Source organism: Podarcis tiliguerta (assembly GCF_965153285.1).
Source record: "Podarcis tiliguerta genome assembly, chromosome: 14".
NCBI classification, from domain to species: domain Eukaryota; kingdom Metazoa; phylum Chordata; class Lepidosauria; order Squamata; family Lacertidae; genus Podarcis; species Podarcis tiliguerta.
In genome coordinates, this window is record NC_139547.1 from 31,278,746 (window position 1) to 31,298,121 (window position 19,376).

Below are 19,376 nucleotides of genomic sequence, written 5' to 3' on the forward strand. Positions count from 1 at the left end.
TCTGGCCAGTGGATGAACTTCCTTCATGTGGTCCGCACATTCCTGTAAAAAACCATTTAAAAATTATGCAGCATCTAGTACAGTGCATTACAATTGCTGCAACAGGAAGAAAAACTACCAAGTGGTCCTTAGCAGTTTTCAAGTGGTCCATGGGGGCAGGGAATTTGGGAGCCACTGGACGAGATTCTCCAAGGTCAGCCCTTAGCTCCTTTTCACTCTTGTCTTCAAACAAGCAGCAATTATTTCATGGTGTGTTGGAAAGTTCTTGGTTTACATTGTTAAAGGGCAAGTAGCATTCTCAATTAGCATTTGCTGGAAGATTAAGGGTGGATAAAAGAAAGGACTTCTCCATACAGTTCATAGTTAAACTATGGAACGCTTTCCCACAGCAGGCAGCGATGGTCACCTACCTAGAATGCTTTAAAAGCGGATTAAGCAAATCCATGGGACGAGGGTGGCACTGTGGGTTAAACCACAGAGCCTAGGACTTGCCGATCAGAAGGTCGGCGGTTCGAATCCCCACGACGGGGTGAGCTCCCGTTGCTCGGTCCCTGCTCCTGCCAACCCAGCAGTTCAAAAGCACGTCAAAGTGCAAGCAGATAAATAGGTACCGCTCTGGCGGGAAGGTAAATGGCGTTTCCGTGCGCTGCTCTTGTTCGCCAGAAGTGGCTTAGTCATGCTGGCCACATGACCCGGAAAAACTGCGGACAAACGTCGGCTCCCTCGGCCAGTAAAGCGAGCTGAGTGCCGCAACTCCAGAATCGGTCACAACTGGACCAAATGGTCAGGGGTCCCTTTACCTTTACCTTTAAGCAAATTCATAGAAGAGAGGGCTATTGGTGGCCACAAGCCTTGATGGCTATGTTCTGCCTCCACAGTCAGCAGCAGCAGTGCTTCTGAATTAGCAGATCCTGGAAATCACAAGAGCAGAGAGGACTCTTTGTGCTCAGGTCCAGCTTACTGGCTTCCCACAGGTACCTGGCTGGTTACTATGAGACCGGAATGCTGGTTTAGATCAGGGGTCAGAAAACTTTTTCAGCAGGGGGCCAGTCCACTGTCCCTCAGACCTTGTGGAGGGTCAGACTATATTTTGTGGGGGGTGGGGTGAACGAATTCCGATGCTCCACAAATAACCCAGAGGTGCATTTTAAATAAAAGCACACATTCTATTCATGTAAGAACACCAGGCAGGCCCCACAAATAACCCAGAGATGCATTTTAAATAAAAGGGTACATTCTACTCATGTAAAAACACGCTGATTCCCGGACCGTCCGCGGGCCGGATTTAGAAGGCGATTGGGCCGGATTTGGCCCCTGGGCCTTAGTTTGTCTACCCATGGTTTAGATGATTCCACTTTGGGGTGAAACAGCAGACTCTTCTTATGTCTAAATTACATTCCAAATGAATTTAGCGTGTACTGTGGTAGGAAGCTAGAGTTGTACGCATGCAGTCCAAAGAACCTTATGACATACTTTATGACAGATAGGCTTTTCACAGCACATGTGAGAGGTTGCATGGTTAAATTCTCTTTTTTAAAAACTTATTGGACTCAGAAAAGTACCATGACAGGGAAAAATAGGTGCTAGAGGACCTTTTCTCCCTGCTGTGCTACCTTCCTGCATACAGGGTGTCATTGTTCTTCCCTTTAAGCTTCTCGCCCTCCTCCAGAACAGATAAGGAAGAGCCAATGGTCTGGGAGACTAGAGAAATGTTTAAGGTCAAGCACAACCCATGCACTGCTCATGCTGCCCTTGCAATGATAAGGTAAGCTCAGCATCATGCCAACGCCTGCCTGAAACACTGGAGAGCCACTTCCAGACAGTGCAGAGACAGTACCGAACTGGATGGGCCCAATAGACTTGGTATAAGGCAACTCCCTCTGTTCCTATTTAAAGCAGCCTTTTCAGAATGATGAGGACTAGAATCCTACGTTTTAGGGGAAGGAAAACAAGTGAGTAGTACAGCACTTGCTTCGCATATAAAAAGTCCTAAGTTCAATCCCCAAAGGCACCTCCAGGCAGGACTGGGAGAGAGCGCCGCTGCCTGAAAACTGGAAAGCTGCTGCCACTCAGTGTAGACAATACTGAGCTAGATGGCAGCTTCCTGTGTTCAAAGGACAGATTTCAGCACAGCGCAATGAGCGTGAGAGAGGGAGGCTTGCCTGAGGCTCCCTGCTGAATTCCTAGGAGATTGCTCTCTCTATTGTTTGATTGCTCACTCTTTTGCTCCACCCTAACACAGACCAGCCACCCCGGCACTGACTAATATTCCAGATACCTGCCATGGGCATATTATGTTCTAAACATAGAGTTCCTCTTGCGGCATTTCCCACCCAGTTTTCTCTGTGTCTCTTCCTGTGCTAGGAGTTCATACTCAGGGTCAAATGTCCACTGGAGCCCTCCTGCAATGGAGCACTATTTTGTTGTTTTGTTTCCAGGTGTGCAAAATGGGTGGGTCAAAAATACTGTTTCCCTGAGGTAAATGACCATGAGAATGGAGGCCGTCTAGGTGTGCTCGAGTCTTTGGTCAAATGGCCTTGCAAAGCCAATCATTTCTTTGGAGGGAGGAAGCCAGGGTGACCCGAGGAATGCCAGGGCACACTAGGAGCGGCCAGTAAAGAATGAGCCCCTACTGGCCAGGCTGGAATTCTCTGAAGCCCAGGCAAACTTGGCTGACCTGCTTCGAAACGAACGAGTTTCCCCATTATCAACAAGCTGAGGAAAATTCAACAAGGCAATGCCAGAACATAAAAAGACTGACTCAGTGGAAAGCAGCTGCTTATGTTTGCTTGCGTACGGATAATGCGGGGGTGCTGCTACTGCAACAAAAAAGTTGCAGTGTATCAACACGGTCTCTGCCAGCCTGGAACAGGAGTCTTGTAGCAGGTGTTAGTTGGTAGGGTAAGGTAGTATAGGGAAGGGGGTCTTTCCTTCCTTTCTGAGGCTTTCTGCTTCTGTGTTAACATGACAATGCAGGGTCAGGTTTGGGGCTGGGCAGGAGCATTTTTTTTTTTTTTTGGCTATATAAAAGAGAGGAAGGGCAGAGAGTGCCCCTGAGAAGTGTCCTTTCCCCCTTTCCTCCCTCCTGAAATTGTCCCACATAGCACACACAGAGGACAGGTTTTTAGCTTCCTGGCATGCTCCTATCCAACTCTTAATTCTCCCCTTCCAGAATACTCCTACCTGGTAGGGCAAGGCTGGGGAGACTTTTTTTTTCAGACTGAGAGCCACATTCCCACCAAAACAGCCTTTGAAGGGCCACATGCGAGTGATGGGTTGGGGACAGAGGCAAAAACAGGTGGTGCAATTGATGTACAGTATAGCAAGGTAGTTTCTGCACACACTCAAACACCCCTCTGCAGCCTCCATTCAGGCAAGCAAGAGGTCAGAGTTCCAAGGACACTTTCAAGCCAGGGAAAAACACTCCGGGGAGTGAGGGGTGTGGCTTGGGGAGGGTTCTAGGGTGCAAATATGGACCCTTTGAACTCTATGGTTCTATGTAGGCTGAGGAGGATCCCTCAATTTCTGTTTCTGATTTTTCCAGTGTGAAGTTCTGGACTCCACATTTCTACATCAGTTTACAATTTGTTCTTAAAAAGAAAAACAACATGAAAACTTGTCAGCGTTTTTGTGTGGTTTTCTCCTACCACACACGCATTTGTATGCTATTTTGCAAAAAGCAAAATTTCCCTTAATGCGATCTTTTAATTATTTTGTTCCCACCAATGTACACATTTTGACACACACTTAACCAAAGTATCTGCACTTTTGTACACATTACTTGCCTGGAGAACTGAACTGCAAAATCTGGAGAAGTGCAAGTTCCAAAAAATAGTTGGGTTTTGATTTGCGTATTGTTTTGCAAACAGTTTTAAATGCAAACTGCACCAATTTTCTCCCCCTTTCCTAAGTTCAGGGCAAGCATTTTGCACATTCTCGGAGGCATTCCGACCATACCACACTGTATGTCTATAGCAGGATCATACTGCTTTTAACAGTCATGGGAATGGTAGATGTGTGAGGGGAATAGAATCATAGAATCATAGAATCATAGAGCTGGAAGAGACCACAAGGGCCATTGAGTCCAACCCCCTGCCATGCAGGAAACACCATCAGAGCACTCCTGACATATGGTTGTCAAGCCTCTGCTTAAAGAACTCCAAAGAAGGAGACTCCACCACACTCCTTGGCAGCAAATTCCACTGTCGAACAGCTCTTACTGTCAGGAAGTTCTTCCTAATGTTTAGGTGGAATCTTCATTCTTGTAGTTTGGATCCATTGCTCCGTGTCCGCTTATCTGGAGCAGCAGAAAACAACCTTTCTCCCTCCTCTATGTAACATCCTTTTATATATTTGAACATGGCTATCATATCACCCCTTAACCTCCTCTTCTCCAGGCTAAACATGCCCAGCTCCCTTAGCCGTTCCTCATAAGGCATCGTTTTCAGGCCTTTGACCATTTTGGTTGCCCTCCTCTGGACACATTCAATAGGGGGGCTCCTAGTAGTTCTCAATACCCTTCAGAAACTACAGCTCCCAGAATTCTTTGGTAGAAGCTATGACTGCTTTAACCAGGCCTTTGGCTGATTAACATTCTATGCACTTTTAAATGTGCTTGTGGGAGAGGGGTTCTTGGTTTATTCTTGTTCTAGTTTTAGTATCCATTTTGTTTTCTCATTTTCTATTTTTATGTTGTGAACGGCCCTGTGATTTTCGGATGAAGGGCGGTATACTACTACTACTATTAATAATAAATAATGTGGTATCATAATGCTTTAAATGCATGGTATGAATGTGGACTTATTCTCATATTTCAGGGAGAGACCTTGGCATGGGAGGAGCAGGGTTTGGGGCTGGCTCAGATTAGGTCTGCTCCTTGTCGTCCTGTTTTTATAGATGCTGCCTTTTTGGTAAGTAAATAAGGAGCAGCCAAGGTGCCCATTCTGAGTTCTCATTCTCCCTCACACACAAGGCCAGAGGGTGTGGGTTATCTCCCTTGAGATAACATCAGGTCCAGCAGGTTTTGAAAGTTTTATAACCAGGGAGTTGTCTTTGCAAAAAAGCATGAAGAATCGCACACACCACCGGAAGCCGGACATGGGAAGCAAGACTGACCCCGCTATTAGGATTGGAGGATTCTGATGAAAATGGGTCTGGAAATTGCCAGTGTTTGCTTTCTCATCTCAGGACCAGAATGGAAACCAATCCAGTGAATGCTATTGGTATTTGCTGCTGCTGTTGTTTTTAGTCCACAAACGATACGTAATTGATGACCTCCCCTCCTTTTGCATTGCGTTTCCTTTGGGTTGAAATGAATGGAGTGGAATAACGTGAAGGCAATGTAGTTACATAATTACCGTATTTTTTGCTCCATAACACTCACTTTTTTCCTCCTAGAAAGTAAGGGGAAATGTCTGTGCGTGTTATGGAGCGAATGCCTACGGATGGCGGGGGGATCTGCTGCAGTCGTGAGCAGAGGATCCATGGTTCCCCTTCCTTCCCTCCTCCGTGGCTCGCTTTGCTCGCTTTGAAACAGCAAAGCGGGAGAAGAGCCACTGAGTGGGAAGAAGAGAGGGACAGAGAGCCTGGTTACAAAGCACGGATCCACATGGATCCTCAGGATTTTTGCACTGGGTCACCCCAAATTTCCCATCAGATCACATAGCATGTCCATGGCAACAGCTTGCACCAAAAAAATCACGCACCCACTGTTGCCTGGGGCCGCAGTGGTGCAAAAACGTGGTTACAAAGCATGGATCCACATGGATCCTCAGGATTTTTGCATTGGGCTACCCCAAACTCACCGTCAGATCACATGTCTGTGGCCACAGCATGAACCACAAAAATCATACATCCACTGTTTCGTTTAGAATATTTTTTGTTTTGTTTTCCTCCTCTAAAAACTATGGGCATGTTATGGTTGGGTGTGTGTTATAGAGCGAAAAATACGGTAATTATGTAAAGTGTCGCCACAGTGGACAGCAGGATGGATAGTTGCTGGCAGGAGATGAACTGCAGCAGAAGGGAAACGGTTCTGCGTGTGATGAATTCAGAGCTACAATTTCCAGAGTTCCCTGGGGAGAGGGATTGAGGGAGTCTCCTAACAGCTCTCTGCACCCTTAACGCTTTACAGTTCCCAGAATTCTTTAAGGGAAGCCATGACAGGAAATGTGGTATAATAAAGCTTTAAATGTATGGTGTGGATGTGGCCTGTGGCAATAGTCTGACTTTGTATACATCACCTTCATATGTGGTACTAACCACAAATAGTTGCCGCTTTTGGTTAGCTTGCAGCTCCTCTGCCTTCTGTAACAAGTGAAATACGTAGGCAAAAGTTTGAGAACACACATTAAAGTGATCTGATAAGCTTGTTTCAACAGCTGTGGGGCAGGCCCTACCACTAGGCATAATGAGGCAGCCGCCTCAGGCAGCTCATCTTGGGTATCATGAAAGGGCATCAAATTGACTTATTTAGTTGTGTCCCATGCTAGTCCTACTCAGAGTAGACCCACTGAAGTTAATGGGCATGGTCAACTTTGGTTCTTTAATTTCAATGGGTCTACTCTGAGCAGAACTTAGCTGCTTGTAAGGCTCCATTCATTTTTATTTTTATTTGCATTTTTACTGCCAAAGGGAGAATGCGCCTTTAGCAATATAAACAGTATACTGAACAATTTCCACCAGGATTGCGGAGGGTTTCTGAAGCTGAACATGACCAAAGTTGCAGCGGTTCTACATAATCTGAGCAAATGACGGAGGCAGGGTCAACGCCCAGCCCAGTTCTGGCCCTTTCTGAAGGTTTGCTGGAAAGCTGACACTTGTCACACCCTGTCCCCTCCGACATCCCACGCCCTCGAGGGATAAGATCAGGACAGGCTGGCAAAGACCTGTTCTTTTACATTATTCATCTCAGGGATACCTGTCTCCTCTGGAAGGTGGGCTTTGCTACATACAGGTAGGTGAAGATTCAGTCTGCTTGCAGCCTTTCCTGAAATATTTCACTTTCACCTCATTCCCGCTTCGATTTCTTTGTCTGTTTCTCCTCTGCTTCTCCCCCGTCCCACAATCTTTGATTTCTTACTTTGTAAGTTCCTTGGGGGCAGAGATCTGCTTGTTGAGATTCTGTAAAGCATGACATACACCGATGGCACGGTATAAAATAATAATAATTGTCACTATGGTTTTGAAGGATGGAAATAATAGCAAATCCAAATAAGGATGAAAATGTGCACTGGTTGGACACCATCTAATTAACTATTAAGGGTTCGAGACCCGCTTTGCCTTTGACTTCCCTAAACTAGATTAATTTATTTTTTTCATTGTTTCATCACTCAGAGGATCTTCTGTTCTTTCTCAACCTATATGCTGTAGTTCTAGTTCAGCAAGAAGTCGGTGACCACACTGTAAAGCATTCTAAAACTTTGACACAGGATGAAAAAGAAATGCATTAATCCGTATGCAGATCAAAATGCTTGTCTATTTATTTATTTAAAAGCATTTATAAACGGCTTAGAATTAAAAATCTCTATGTGATATGCAAAAAATACAACATCAAAACAAGAAAAGCAGTATCATAAAAAGTGATACATAGAAACTTGGGAAGTTTCCTTATACTGAATCAAACTGTTGAGATCCATATAACTCAGTATTCTCCCCACTGATTGGCAGTGGCTTTCCAAGAATTGAGCAGGGGTCTCTCTGAACCCTACCCAGGCATGCCGGGGATTGTACCTGGGGTCTTCTGCAGGCAAAGCAGATGCTATCCCCCTTGTCTGACTCTTCGTGACCCCATGGACCAGAGCACACCAGGCACTCCTGTCTTCCACTGCCTCCCACAGTTTGGTCAAACTCATGTTTGGTCAAACTCATCCTCTGTCATCCCCTTCTCCTTGTGCCCCCCATCTTTCCCAACATCAGGGGCTTTCCAAGGAGTCTTCTCTTCTCATGAGGTGGCCAAAGTATTGGAGCCTCAGCTTCATGATCTGTCCTTCCAGTGAGCACTCAAGGCTGATTTCCTTAAGAATGGATAGGTTCGATCTTCTTGCAGTCCATGGGACTCTCATGAAATACTCTGGTCCATGGGGTCACGAAGAGTTGGACACGACTAAACGACTAAACGACAACAAAGGGGAGAGTATCTGCTTTGCCCGCAGAAGTAATCATCCATTGCTTGCCCCCTAAATTGCCTTCAATTTATATTGTTTCATGTCACTCCAATGTGAGATTCCAGGGGTTTCAGGCGTTTACCCAGGGTTTGTGTTTCATTTGGAAATGAGGCATAGCAGAGATTGTGGTGTCTTTAGGATATATGATTAATTTACACATATACAGTGGTACCTCGGGTTAAGTACTTAATTCGTTCCGGAGGTCCGTTCTTAACCTGAAACTGTTCTTAACCTGAAGCACCACTTTAGCTAATGGGGCCTCCTGCTGCCACCACGCCACCGGAGCACAATTTCTGTTTTTATCCTGAAGCAAAGTTCTTAACCTGAGGTACTATTTCTAGGTTAGCAGAGTCTGTAACCTGAAGCGTATGTAACCTGAAGCATATGTAACCTGAGGTACCACTGTATACAATTTGAGACTATGATGGAAGGATTCACAGCATTGACACCCCAAAAAGGGCCTTGTTTCTTCAATAGCTGCAGCCTTGGATTCAAACAGAATAGAAATCAAACATTGCTCAGAATTTCTCTGCAGCTTGCTGCTTTTTCCTCTAGCTCACATCACTGCAGCTCTCAAGCCTGGTTTTGTCCTTCTAACTATTCATGAGCTCCACCCATCTGCCCGTCTCACACAGAGCCCCTTTGCTATGTTCCTCTGTTAACACTTGCTGGATCCAGGGGTTCAAAGGGTCTCAGCATACAGCCTACTTCCCGCCTTCAAAAAGAACCTCATAACATTATTTAAGTTTCTCCACTAAAGCTAACCTCCACATTCTCCCATACCAGTAATCCAACCCTGTACCCTTTAGCTCTTTCCAGAATCTGGCAATAGTTAAATAGCTAAACAGTTAATATTTTCGTTCCTTTTGCTGCTGAAAGGGACAGCAGCAGCAACAGTGCTTTGTATCGTCTGCTGTGCCTCAGATTCAGCACCTTCGCAAATTGTGGCTGTGATGGAAAAGAATTCAGAGAAAAGTTTGCAAAGTTGCCTCCCTGTTTCTCGGGTGTGTGTGTGTGTGAGAGAGAGAGAGAGAGAGAAAAAAAAGATGTTTCCTGGGGGATATGTCTTCGGACAAATTTAGTCCGAAGCACCTATCGGAGCACCTATCGGAGCTGATAAGGAAGCCTTCAAATACAGAAGATGCCTATTATTGACTACCTTCTTTTGTGGCTTGTGAGGTCTGAGAGGCATCTGACTGGCAGCCATTGAAGGTGACATGCTAGGCAAGATTGATGTGGGTCTGATCCACTGTTCTTTGCTGCAGAATTTAAGTTACTTTAGTGCTATTCATCTTGCCGTTGGCTAAGCAGAAATTTACGTAATCAATTCAAGAATTATTGATGTTAGCATTATGTTGTTCCATGCCATTCATTTCAATGCAAAGGAAACACAATGCAAACAGGAGGGGGAAGTAATCAAATACGTATCATTTGTGCACCAAAAGCAACAGCAGGGAATACTCCTCATACCTACAGGTTTGATTTTCATTCTGATCATAGAACTAATAAGCAACGCCCCCTGCGATTTTCACTCCTGTTTCTGTTTCCATTGGGATTTTCTGACATTTCTGCCTTTATCCCCTTCAAACTCTGTAACTTAATTTGAAAATTATAGAGTTGTTTCAATACCCTTTAATGCTGATGTGTCAGTGGTGATCAGCACACGATCACACATGATCACTAGATGACCCTTTAGATCCCTTCCAACTCGACAGTTCTATGATTTTATGGTCCCTCTTTTCCTTTTCCAGTTTCTAGCCGAAACTCGTCATGGCGTTGGTGTGTCGCAATTCATTCCTGCTGGCAGCATTTGGCCTTTACCTCGGTGAGTCGCTGTTGCTCCCCAATATATCTCCTACTTTGCATACCTTCTCTTCAGAGAGTGTCAACCTACTTCTAGTAAAAGGAAGTCAGCCTAACAAAGTTATGAAATACTATTGCACCTGGACTCATCTCCCTTGCTATAGGTCCTGGGCTTACCAGTACGTTTCAGGGCACAATTCAAAGTGTTGGTGCTGACCTTTAAAGCCCTAAACAGCCTCAGCCCAGTATACCTGAAGGAGCGTGTCCACCCCCATTGTTTAGCCCGGACACTGAGGTCCAGGGCCGAGGGCCTTCTGGCGGTTCCCTCACTGCGAGAAGCGAAGTTACAGGGAACCAGGCAGAGGGCCTTCTCGGTAGTGGTGCCCACCCTGTGGAACTCCCTCCCACCAGATGACAAAGAAATAAACAACTATCAGACTTTTAGAAGACATCTGAAGGCAGCCCTGTTTAGGGAAGCTTTTAATATTTGATGAATCATTGTATTTAACATTCTGCTGGAAGCCACCCAGAGTGGCTGGGGAAACCAAGCCAGATGGGCGGGGTATAAATAATAAATTATAATATTATTATAATTGCCAATTCCCTGCAAGAGATTTCAGACCAATGCTGAGCTAGATGGACCCTTGGTTTGACTCTGTGTCAGGTAGCTTCCTGTGTTCCTATGTCTTAAAGGAAGGGCTGTGGCTCAGTTGGTAGAGCACCTGCTTTACATGCGGAAGGTAGTGGGTTCAGTCCTCAGCATCTCCAGCCCAAAGGATCTCGGTTTAAGGCCTCTGCCTGAGAAGAACCTCAAAACCTGCTGTCAAAAGACTATGCTGAACCAAATGGCTCGAGCATATATAGGGGCTTCATGTATCCCTAGGTGTTTTCACTAATGGTGCCTCCGTCTCCTCCCCCCCCCTCTTTTTTCAGGGCTCTTGCTACATATGGTGGAAACTGCATCTGTAAGTCCCTTACACTCCCTTCTGACCTCACCCAGGAGCTTCCCTAACCTGGTCTTTGGGGACTGCTGTTATCAGGGCTTGCTTCACCAAGGAAGCCAGCAGCTAAGCAAAACTTCATTCCCACCCATTGGTTGTAAATTAAAATGTCTGTCTGGTATTTTTCTTCCTCTGTGATGGGGCCTCTCCCTGAATTGCATATTTTAAATTGCGTGCACATCGCCCTCTGAATTTTTCTAAGGACGGAATGGCAAGGATTGGTTGGGCTGGATGATGCTTCAGCACTAAGGAATCCTGGTGGGGGCTTGCACGATGGTGACCTCCTGGAGACAATGGGGTGTCAACCATATTTCAGAAGGAGGTGACGCAGCAGAACAGCCTTCCCTGAACTGGTGCCCCCATGAGTCCCAGCTAGTTAACTGAAGGGCACCACATGAGCGAAGGCTCCTCTAAACCCTTGACTAGAAGGAGGGCAGGGCTTGAGCAGAATGAGCAACCACTGGGAAGAAACAGCCATGCTGGCTGTGGCTTATTGGCTTATGGGAGCTGTAGTTGAGGACAGCTGCTGTAGAGAAAGGATTCTTAAAACTTTTTGAAGCCATGCTCCCATTTAAAAAATAAAATAGAACAATCATGTTTCCTTCCCAACAGCTGAGGGGGAATAATGTAATATATATATATATGTAGCCTTGTGTACTAAAACATTTGTTAATTTTGCAGTCATAAACACTAGACACTTAAAAAAGAGAGGATTCTTTATTCTGTACTACAAGCACACAAGGAGATTGTGAATTCAGGGAATGGTACATGGTCGCATGATCACCAATTATATTATTATAATAACGCCTCTTTTTCTTTTCCTTTAGTGCCCTGCTGCTAAGATTAATGGTAGGTGAAACTTACAGCATCTCATATACAGCATCAAAGGAGAGTCATTTTGGGGAACTGTAGAAGAAACTTGGCTAAACTTCTTTTTCTTTTCTTTTTGCAACAGCTTCAGAAGTCTGTGGAGACGTGGAGAGGTATTTCTAAAGTGCAAGCAGCCCAAACCCCCTATTTTTAAGATAGAAAAATTTAAAAAAGAACCGGGGGGGGGGGGGGGGGGGACGGACAGGAGGTCTTGATGGACACCAAGGGAGGTGCCTATGAGGGCCAGGTTTGGGACCCTAGATTCAGAACCATCTTCCTATGTTTGCATCTGTCACATATAAAGTTAAAATTGCAAATCTTAGGAACATAACATAGGAAGCTGCCTTGGTCTCTCTGCCTCAGTATTGGCCACATGAACTGGCAGTGGCTCTCCAGGGCTTCAGATGGATGCAAAGCAATGCTCTGTATCTATGGCCCCCCCACCCCCTATCTTTCTCTTGCAGGGGGCAATGCATAATAACTGGCATTGCTGGATGAGGTAGATATATAGCTGGGAAACCAAGCTGAAGTCAGTTCCAAAATGGAAGGCAGGCAAGGAAGATGGGTTGGGTTAGGCTTCTGGTTAGGCGAGGTCAAGAGATGGGCAGTAAAAGAGTTGTGTGTGTGTGTGTATGTGGAGTTTTCATGTGCTTCAGAAAGTAGTGGGCTGGGCACAGAATTCTAGAGTTGGAAGGGGACCTGGAGGGTTATCTTGTGAAACCCCCTGCAATACAGTGGTACCTCGGGTTAAGTACTTAATTTGTTCCGGAGGTCCGTACTTAACTTGAAACTGTTCTTAACCTGAAGCACCACTTTAGCTAATGGGGCCTTCTGCTGCTGCCACGGCGCCGGAGCATGATTTCTGTTCTCATCCTGAAGCAAAGTTCTTAACCTGAAGCACTATTTCTGGGTTAGCGGAGTCTGTAACCTGAAGCGTATGTAACCCGAGGTACCACTGTGCTGGAATCGCAGCTAATAGCTCATCACAGCTACTAACCAGACAGCAGAAAATTGAACTAAGAAGACCCATAAATTGTGAGAAACCGGGAGGAGAAAAAGGGACCTCCTTGGAAAATATGACTCTACTTTCTTGGGATGGGGGAATTCCAGAGCTGTAGATGGAATCTGGATCAGGCACACCCTTGTGTACTGCAGGCTATAGAAACTGGCTCACCCTAATCCGCCAGTGGAATTTAGGCAGCCTCCTTTGAATTGTTACCTTTTCAGCCTATGTGTATTTCTCTCTCTCTCCCCCCCCACCTCTGTTTGTTCCCAGGATGGATGTCAAAACATCACCAAACCTCACCCATATTGTATGCGACAATGTAAGTGATTTACATCCCTGGGCTACGTTTTCAGAACCAAATAAAGATCTGCTCATGAGCAGGGGGCCCAGAAAGAACGCTGGGAGTGGTACTCAATTCACACCACTGTTGTGTTTGTGGCAAGCCCACTAGGAGTAGGTGGTGTGCAAGGCAAAACAACAACACCCCCCCCTAAAAACCGCACACACACATTGGTAGAAGCCAAACTGGGCTTTACCTAGCAGGCTGGAAGGAATCCTAAGAACATGAGAACAGCCTGCTGGTTCAGGCCAATGGCCCATCTAGTCCAGCATCCTGTTCTCACAGGGGCCAACCAGAAACCTTCATGGGAAGCCCGCAAACAGGTTTCAAGCTCTTTCCCCTCCTGCGCTTTCCTCCAGCTGGAGTTCAAAAGCATTGCTGCCTCCAACTGTGGAGGCAGACCATAGCCATTATGGCTAGAAGCCACTGATTTCCTCCATGACTTTTGTCTACTACTGCCTCCTGTGGCAGTGAGTTCCATAGCTTAACTTCCATCAGAGGAAATGGCTGGAATCCAAAATCCCCAACTGGTTGGGCTGGCGGGGGTTTGGATGAGGCAGAGCCGTCCCTCCACCCAGCCCTGCCCTTGTTCTTGCTAGTCCCTCTGCAGGGGTGTGGGGTGGGAGCAGGGCCCTGTTCCTTTTAACAAATAGGCCTCCACTGTCTTCCTGTACACAAGAGGCAATATTGCGAAGGTTCCCCCATTTCTCTCCTCAGCTCCAGAACCTGACTGAAGTGAACAGCACTTTCATCGTTGGCGCCTTGGAACTTGTGCTAAGGAAGACGAGTGAGGAGGTTTCATTAGATATAGTCAGGGTGCTCTTCAGTGAAGTGGATGGGGAGGAGCTGGAGAAAGCACTGGAAGCATTTGATCGCAAGGTATATATAAAAAATGTGTTAATCCTGTTGGGAGCTGCCCAGATGGGTGGGGTATAAATAATAAATGATGATGATGATGATGATGATGATGATGACTCCACTCCCTGCCTTTTTTTCTCCACTTCTTCGTGAGCTCCGGTTTCCCAGCTAGAAACTCCCCAAGTCATCTTTTTGCTTTCCAGATCATGAACTCTTCCCTGATCTCTCAAAAATGGAAAACTATCATACTGAGGGCTCTGTGGGATGAGAAGCTGAGAAACGAGGATCGTTTCAATGAGACAGCCTTTGTGACATCCTGGTTCCAGAAGAGGCTTCGGCTTTTCATCTCGGCCATCTCTGTCGACATGCTCCAGTGCCTTCACAATGAGACAATGGGATGCGAACAGTACCAGGCAATGTATGGGTTGTGTTCATGTTGCTGTGACCAAGAGTCTCTCTACGCTACCTTTTCATTGCTCGATGTCCTTCAATTCCACCAGGGGTTAAAAATGTCTGCCTGCACCGCAGCTAAAAGGGAAGGTCTAACCGCATTTCCCCAACTAGGGATGCCAGCAAATCCCATCAAAAACAGAATGGAAGCATAATTCCCCCCCAGTTTGCTTGTTCATTGGAGGTTATGAACAGAAATCACAAGCTCAAGTATGAGCAGTTGTAGCTATTATCAGGTTTTTCAGGCCGGAAAGGACTGCTATTTTCTGCATTTCTTTTTACTCCGCCCTTCAATTGAAATTAATTACATGATTATACATTTTATTATGTTAGTTTTAGCATAGTGGAAAACGAGCTGAACAATGTTGGTTTTAGCAGAAGCCGAATGGTAGTGGAATGGAAACAGCTCTGACTGTGATGGAGATAGGATGGAATGGAAATTACTGCTTCCTTTACATCCATACTTCCAGCGCTCAAAACTGCAATCATTTGAAAATGTGATTTCCCCAACCCCACTGGTTCTCCTGAGTGCAATGTACTCTCCCACCCTGAATCCATAGCCTCATCCTTTGTGGAAGGGGAGCCTGACATGCATATAGAATCATGAACTAAGACTAATCTTTTTCATTCTCTTCTCTTTTGCCCACCAATCCATCCACCATCTGCGCAACAATATACCGTACTTTTCCTTCCCAGCGTTAAAGGTCTCGATGCACAGTTTACCAAGATGAGTTCTCAGCTCCAAGAGGAAGTCTTTGAGTCTTTCCAGCTTCCTTACCTGAAAGGGTTGAATTCTAACGGTAAGGGGCAATTCTGCCTGTTTCTGGCAATTCAGGGACCCAATCTGACCACTCTTAAATGTTTTGCAATTACTCTGTGAATTTCAGTTCCCTCAAGTTTCTCATGTTTTTACAGTTCTAAATTCAATTCTCCACATTTTGCAGTAAATTGAGATTTATTTATTTTTTTAAAAAACCCTCCTTGGGAAAATTCACCACCGTTTTAGTGTGAATTATCCCAAAACACGTTTTTACACGTACTTCTGACTCGTGTACATATTTTGCAAGCAGCTTTCCGTAATAAGATGCATTTTTGTATGCTATCTTCACTAATATATTTATTTTTATGCATACTTCCCTGTAAAATATGCATGTTTGTAAACGTTTTGTTGGAGAACTGTGTTGTAAAATTTGGATAAGAGCAAATTTCAAAGGACAGCTATGTTTTAGAAAATTAAAATTTGATAGATCTGCTTTCAGATGTGAACTGAATTGAATTTCTCTCCCAACCCTAACTCCAATTCAGTTTTTTAAAGCTTAATCAGTGCCCCATGCCTGGGCAGCAAACATACTATAACAGGGACAGGGAACCCGCAGGTCTCCCAATGCTGTTAGACTACAACTCCCATAATTCTTGACCATTACTCATGCTGGCTGGGGCTGATGGGAGTTGGGTTCCAACAACAGTTGGAGTGACACATGTTTCCCTGCCCTGTTCTATAAGGTTGTCTAACAGCCCAGTAATCCAGGGCTTGAATTTAGATACTGTAGAGCCAAAACACATGCGGTTCCCACCCATTTGATTTGGGGAAATTGACACAAAATTGACACAAAATCACAGGGCTGAAAGAGGCAAATGTCACTAGTCAACCTCTGTTTCAACCCAAAATCAAACAGTAGCCCCTGTTCAAGATCATGTTTCCCATCATCCCCAACCCACATGGCTGTGGTAGCTGGGGCTGATGGGCCAGGCAGAGGCTCTGCCCCATTGAAGTGCTCTGCATCAGTGCTAATTATTAATGTTACTGCAAAGCTTCAGCTTCATTGCTAAAAAATAGCATTTGAATATCAGTTGTGAAATTGTTGTGACAAATGTTTCTGATTGTTATGTACTGAAGTTCTCACCCTGGGCCAGCGGGGGGATGCTGTAGATAGTTCAGGTCCACATATGCAAATAAGGGATCAAAAGTGACGTTCAGTGATTGGATAGTTACAGAAAATGGTTACTGTTGCGTTCTAGTGGAGCTCTATATAAGCAGGCTGGCTGAACCCTTCAGTTCAGTTCTGTTCTGGCCTGTGAATAAACAAGAGCTGTTTGAAGAATCGCTGTGTTATCTGATGTGTTCAGCTACTGTAAAGCTTCAGCTTCATTGCTAAAAAATAGCATTTGAATACCAGTTGTGAAATTGTTGTGACAAATGTTTCTGATAATGGTTTTTCTTTGGGGGGGGGAGGGGGCATTACAGTTCTCCAAGTTATGAAATTGAAAAGATTTCACTGTTTTTATCCGCTTCTCTCTCTCCCTGCCCCTTCCTGTCCTTTGGATTCTTAGGTTCTTCTCTCCGCTGTTTCTCTGCAAACTCCAGCTTCTCTGTCTTCTTGGAAGAGATGTTTCAGAGCTTTGCCAGCCTCCTGACTCTGAGAGATCTGCAGACCCTCATTCCCACATCGGACCTCCAAAAGGTGCTTTTGCTGCTGCAGTACCGTCAAAACATTTATGGAAGGATGATGCATTTATTCATTCATTACGATGATTTATTATTTCACATTATAAGCTAAGGGAGCCGAGGGCAGCTCATGATTATCAAAATAACATAAAAGCAGTTTTAAAACAACACTGTAGCATGATGCAGAAAGGAGCTGAAAACAGCAGTGTAAAAACTGTTGAATTGTTTCTTTAAATGTAAAGGTTCATCATTGTTTCACCCGATGTGTATATCTTTAAGGGGCTAGAGCAAGGACCAGAGCAGAATGGCGAGATCCAGCTTTGCAGCTGTGGGGCATGGCAGGTGCTGCTGAGTTGCGTTGATTGGGCTGTCGGGAATTGGGTGTAGTGTATGGGGAGCAGCACCTAGCTCTGCCATTCACCCTGGGGGATGGGTTGGTGGTTGGGTCGTGTTTGTTTGTTAATGTATTTAGTGTAAAAGGAGTTTTTGTTTTTCTTATTAAAACCTTGTTTAAGTTATTTTTGAGTCCCTTTTTAATGCATGGTCTCCCCAGCAAGCTCTCTGCAGCGTTACTATACTGCAACTAGCCAACAAAAACTTCATACAACTATCGATCAAAACCATGATAGCTATTTAAATAAAAAGCCTTTACATGTTCCCTGAATGCAGGAAAGGAGGGAGATTGCTTAATTTGCCTTGGAAAGGCATTTCATAGTCAGGATGCCAGCACCACGAATGAGACGTGTGTGTGTTTGTGTGTAGGAACCATCCTACTGTAAGAAGCTGAATTTAACTTTTGTTGCTCCACCCACTTTTGTCTTTGGACCCACCCACCATGGGCACATGGCCCTCAGAAGGTTGTCCAGAAGGGAATGCAGCCCTTAGGATGATAAAGTTTCCCTTCCCCTCCACATCGTTTGGTCTGTACAGCTTGTGGCTCCCCAAGGCTTATGAGCCAAAACCACTGTTTAAATAGCACCAAATGGAAGATTTATTCTGAAGGTCTGCATAAATGTTTTTGTAGCCTGCTCAACTGCAGCGCAGAATCATTGTACAAATCATTTATTTTTGTATAATAACCAGCCTCTTTTTTAATTGCATGTTTATAACCCAAGCCTATTGTTCTTTCAAATTATAATGCTGGCTTTTTATGCTTTTGTTTTCAGATTGTGAACACAGTCTCTCCAGATGCTCTGGCTGACTTGCTTGCCAGAGAGGGATTTCTCAATGACAAGCCTTTCTTGACTGCTGTGTTACGGAACTATAAGCAGAATGGAGCCTTTATTGATAAATTTAACCAGAAAAATGTTACTGTAAGTGGGGGGAAATGACAGAAACAGTTTCTTTTCTTTTCTTTTTTTAAATCCACACTGAAGAAAGGAGGAGATATAGCAGGTGTGGAGTTGCTGAACTCCAACTCTCACCATGCCTGCCCATTGTACAGTCATGCTTGGGCTGATGGGAGTCGTAGTTCAGCATCATCTGGAGGGCATCATCATCAGGTGTGGAGTTGCTGAACTCCAACTCTCATCATGCCTGCCCATTGTACAATCATGCTTGGGCTGATGGGAGTTGTAGTTCAGCAACATCTGGAGGGCCAAAGATTCCCCACACCTGGGATATAGCAACATACAGGAAAAATGCAACACTCATATTTTAAAACTGATTGGACATAATGTTTTTACTTTTATGAAGGATAAGAACTCCCAAGAAGGGATGTGGGTGGCGCTGTGGGTTAAACCACAGAGCCTAGCACTTGCCGATCAGAAGGTTGGCAGTCCGAATCCCCGCGACGGGGTGAGCTCCCGTTGCTCGGTCCCTGCTCCTGCCCACCTAGCAGTTCGAAAGCACGTCACAGTGCAAGTAGATAAATAGGTACCGCTCTGGCGGGAAGGTAAACGGCATTTCCGTGCGCTGCTCTGGTTTGCCAGAAGTGGCTTAGTCATGCTGGCCACATGACCCGGAAGCTGTACGCCGGCTCCCTCGGCCAGTAAAGTGAGATGAGCGCCGCAATCCCAGAGTCGGCCATGACTGGACCTAATGGTCAGGGGTCCCTTTACCTTTAAGAACACCCAAAAACTTTAGTCCTCTTATGGAGATAGAAAGGAAGAGGAGGGTTGTGCCCAGGTGGTGCAGAGGAGTGTTGGGAAATGGGATTTCCTCTGAGAGAGGTCAGATATGGATCTGAGCAGCAGAAGATGTTGGGGGCTTGCAAAAGGTATTCCTGGTTTTAAGGTGGGCTCTTGGGCCTCCTGGATGCTGGTTTCCAGCAGGACCACTGTAAGATAGGATGCTGGACCAGATGGGCCATTGGCCTCTTCTGATGTTCTTATGATTCTGAGCCTGACATTTGCATTCAATGGCACCTCTCAGGTGGGCGCCGTTGCCATTATAAGAGAACAAGGGAGGTGTTCATGGTGAATTCCGGGATCTCTTT

General features: G+C 45.3%; 1 protein-coding gene across 1 annotated transcript in view; it reads left to right on the plus strand.

Annotated features, from left to right (window-relative positions):
* The window catches only part of LOC310664635 (uncharacterized protein), a 48,186-nt gene that overhangs the window by 6,178 nt on the left and 22,632 nt on the right, over positions 1 to 19,376 (plus strand). The window contains exons 2-11 of the mRNA XM_083413954.1: positions 9,917 to 9,990; positions 10,902 to 10,933; positions 11,797 to 11,818; positions 11,925 to 11,952; positions 13,116 to 13,164; positions 13,903 to 14,064; positions 14,247 to 14,461; positions 15,190 to 15,293; positions 16,825 to 16,955; positions 18,106 to 18,252. Coding sequence (XP_083270080.1) covers positions 9,936 to 9,990; positions 10,902 to 10,933; positions 11,797 to 11,818; positions 11,925 to 11,952; positions 13,116 to 13,164; positions 13,903 to 14,064; positions 14,247 to 14,461; positions 15,190 to 15,293; positions 16,825 to 16,955; positions 18,106 to 18,252 — 945 coding nt within the window. The 5' untranslated portion in view covers positions 9,917 to 9,935. The remainder of the gene's footprint in view (positions 1 to 9,916; positions 9,991 to 10,901; positions 10,934 to 11,796; positions 11,819 to 11,924; positions 11,953 to 13,115; positions 13,165 to 13,902; positions 14,065 to 14,246; positions 14,462 to 15,189; positions 15,294 to 16,824; positions 16,956 to 18,105; positions 18,253 to 19,376) is intronic.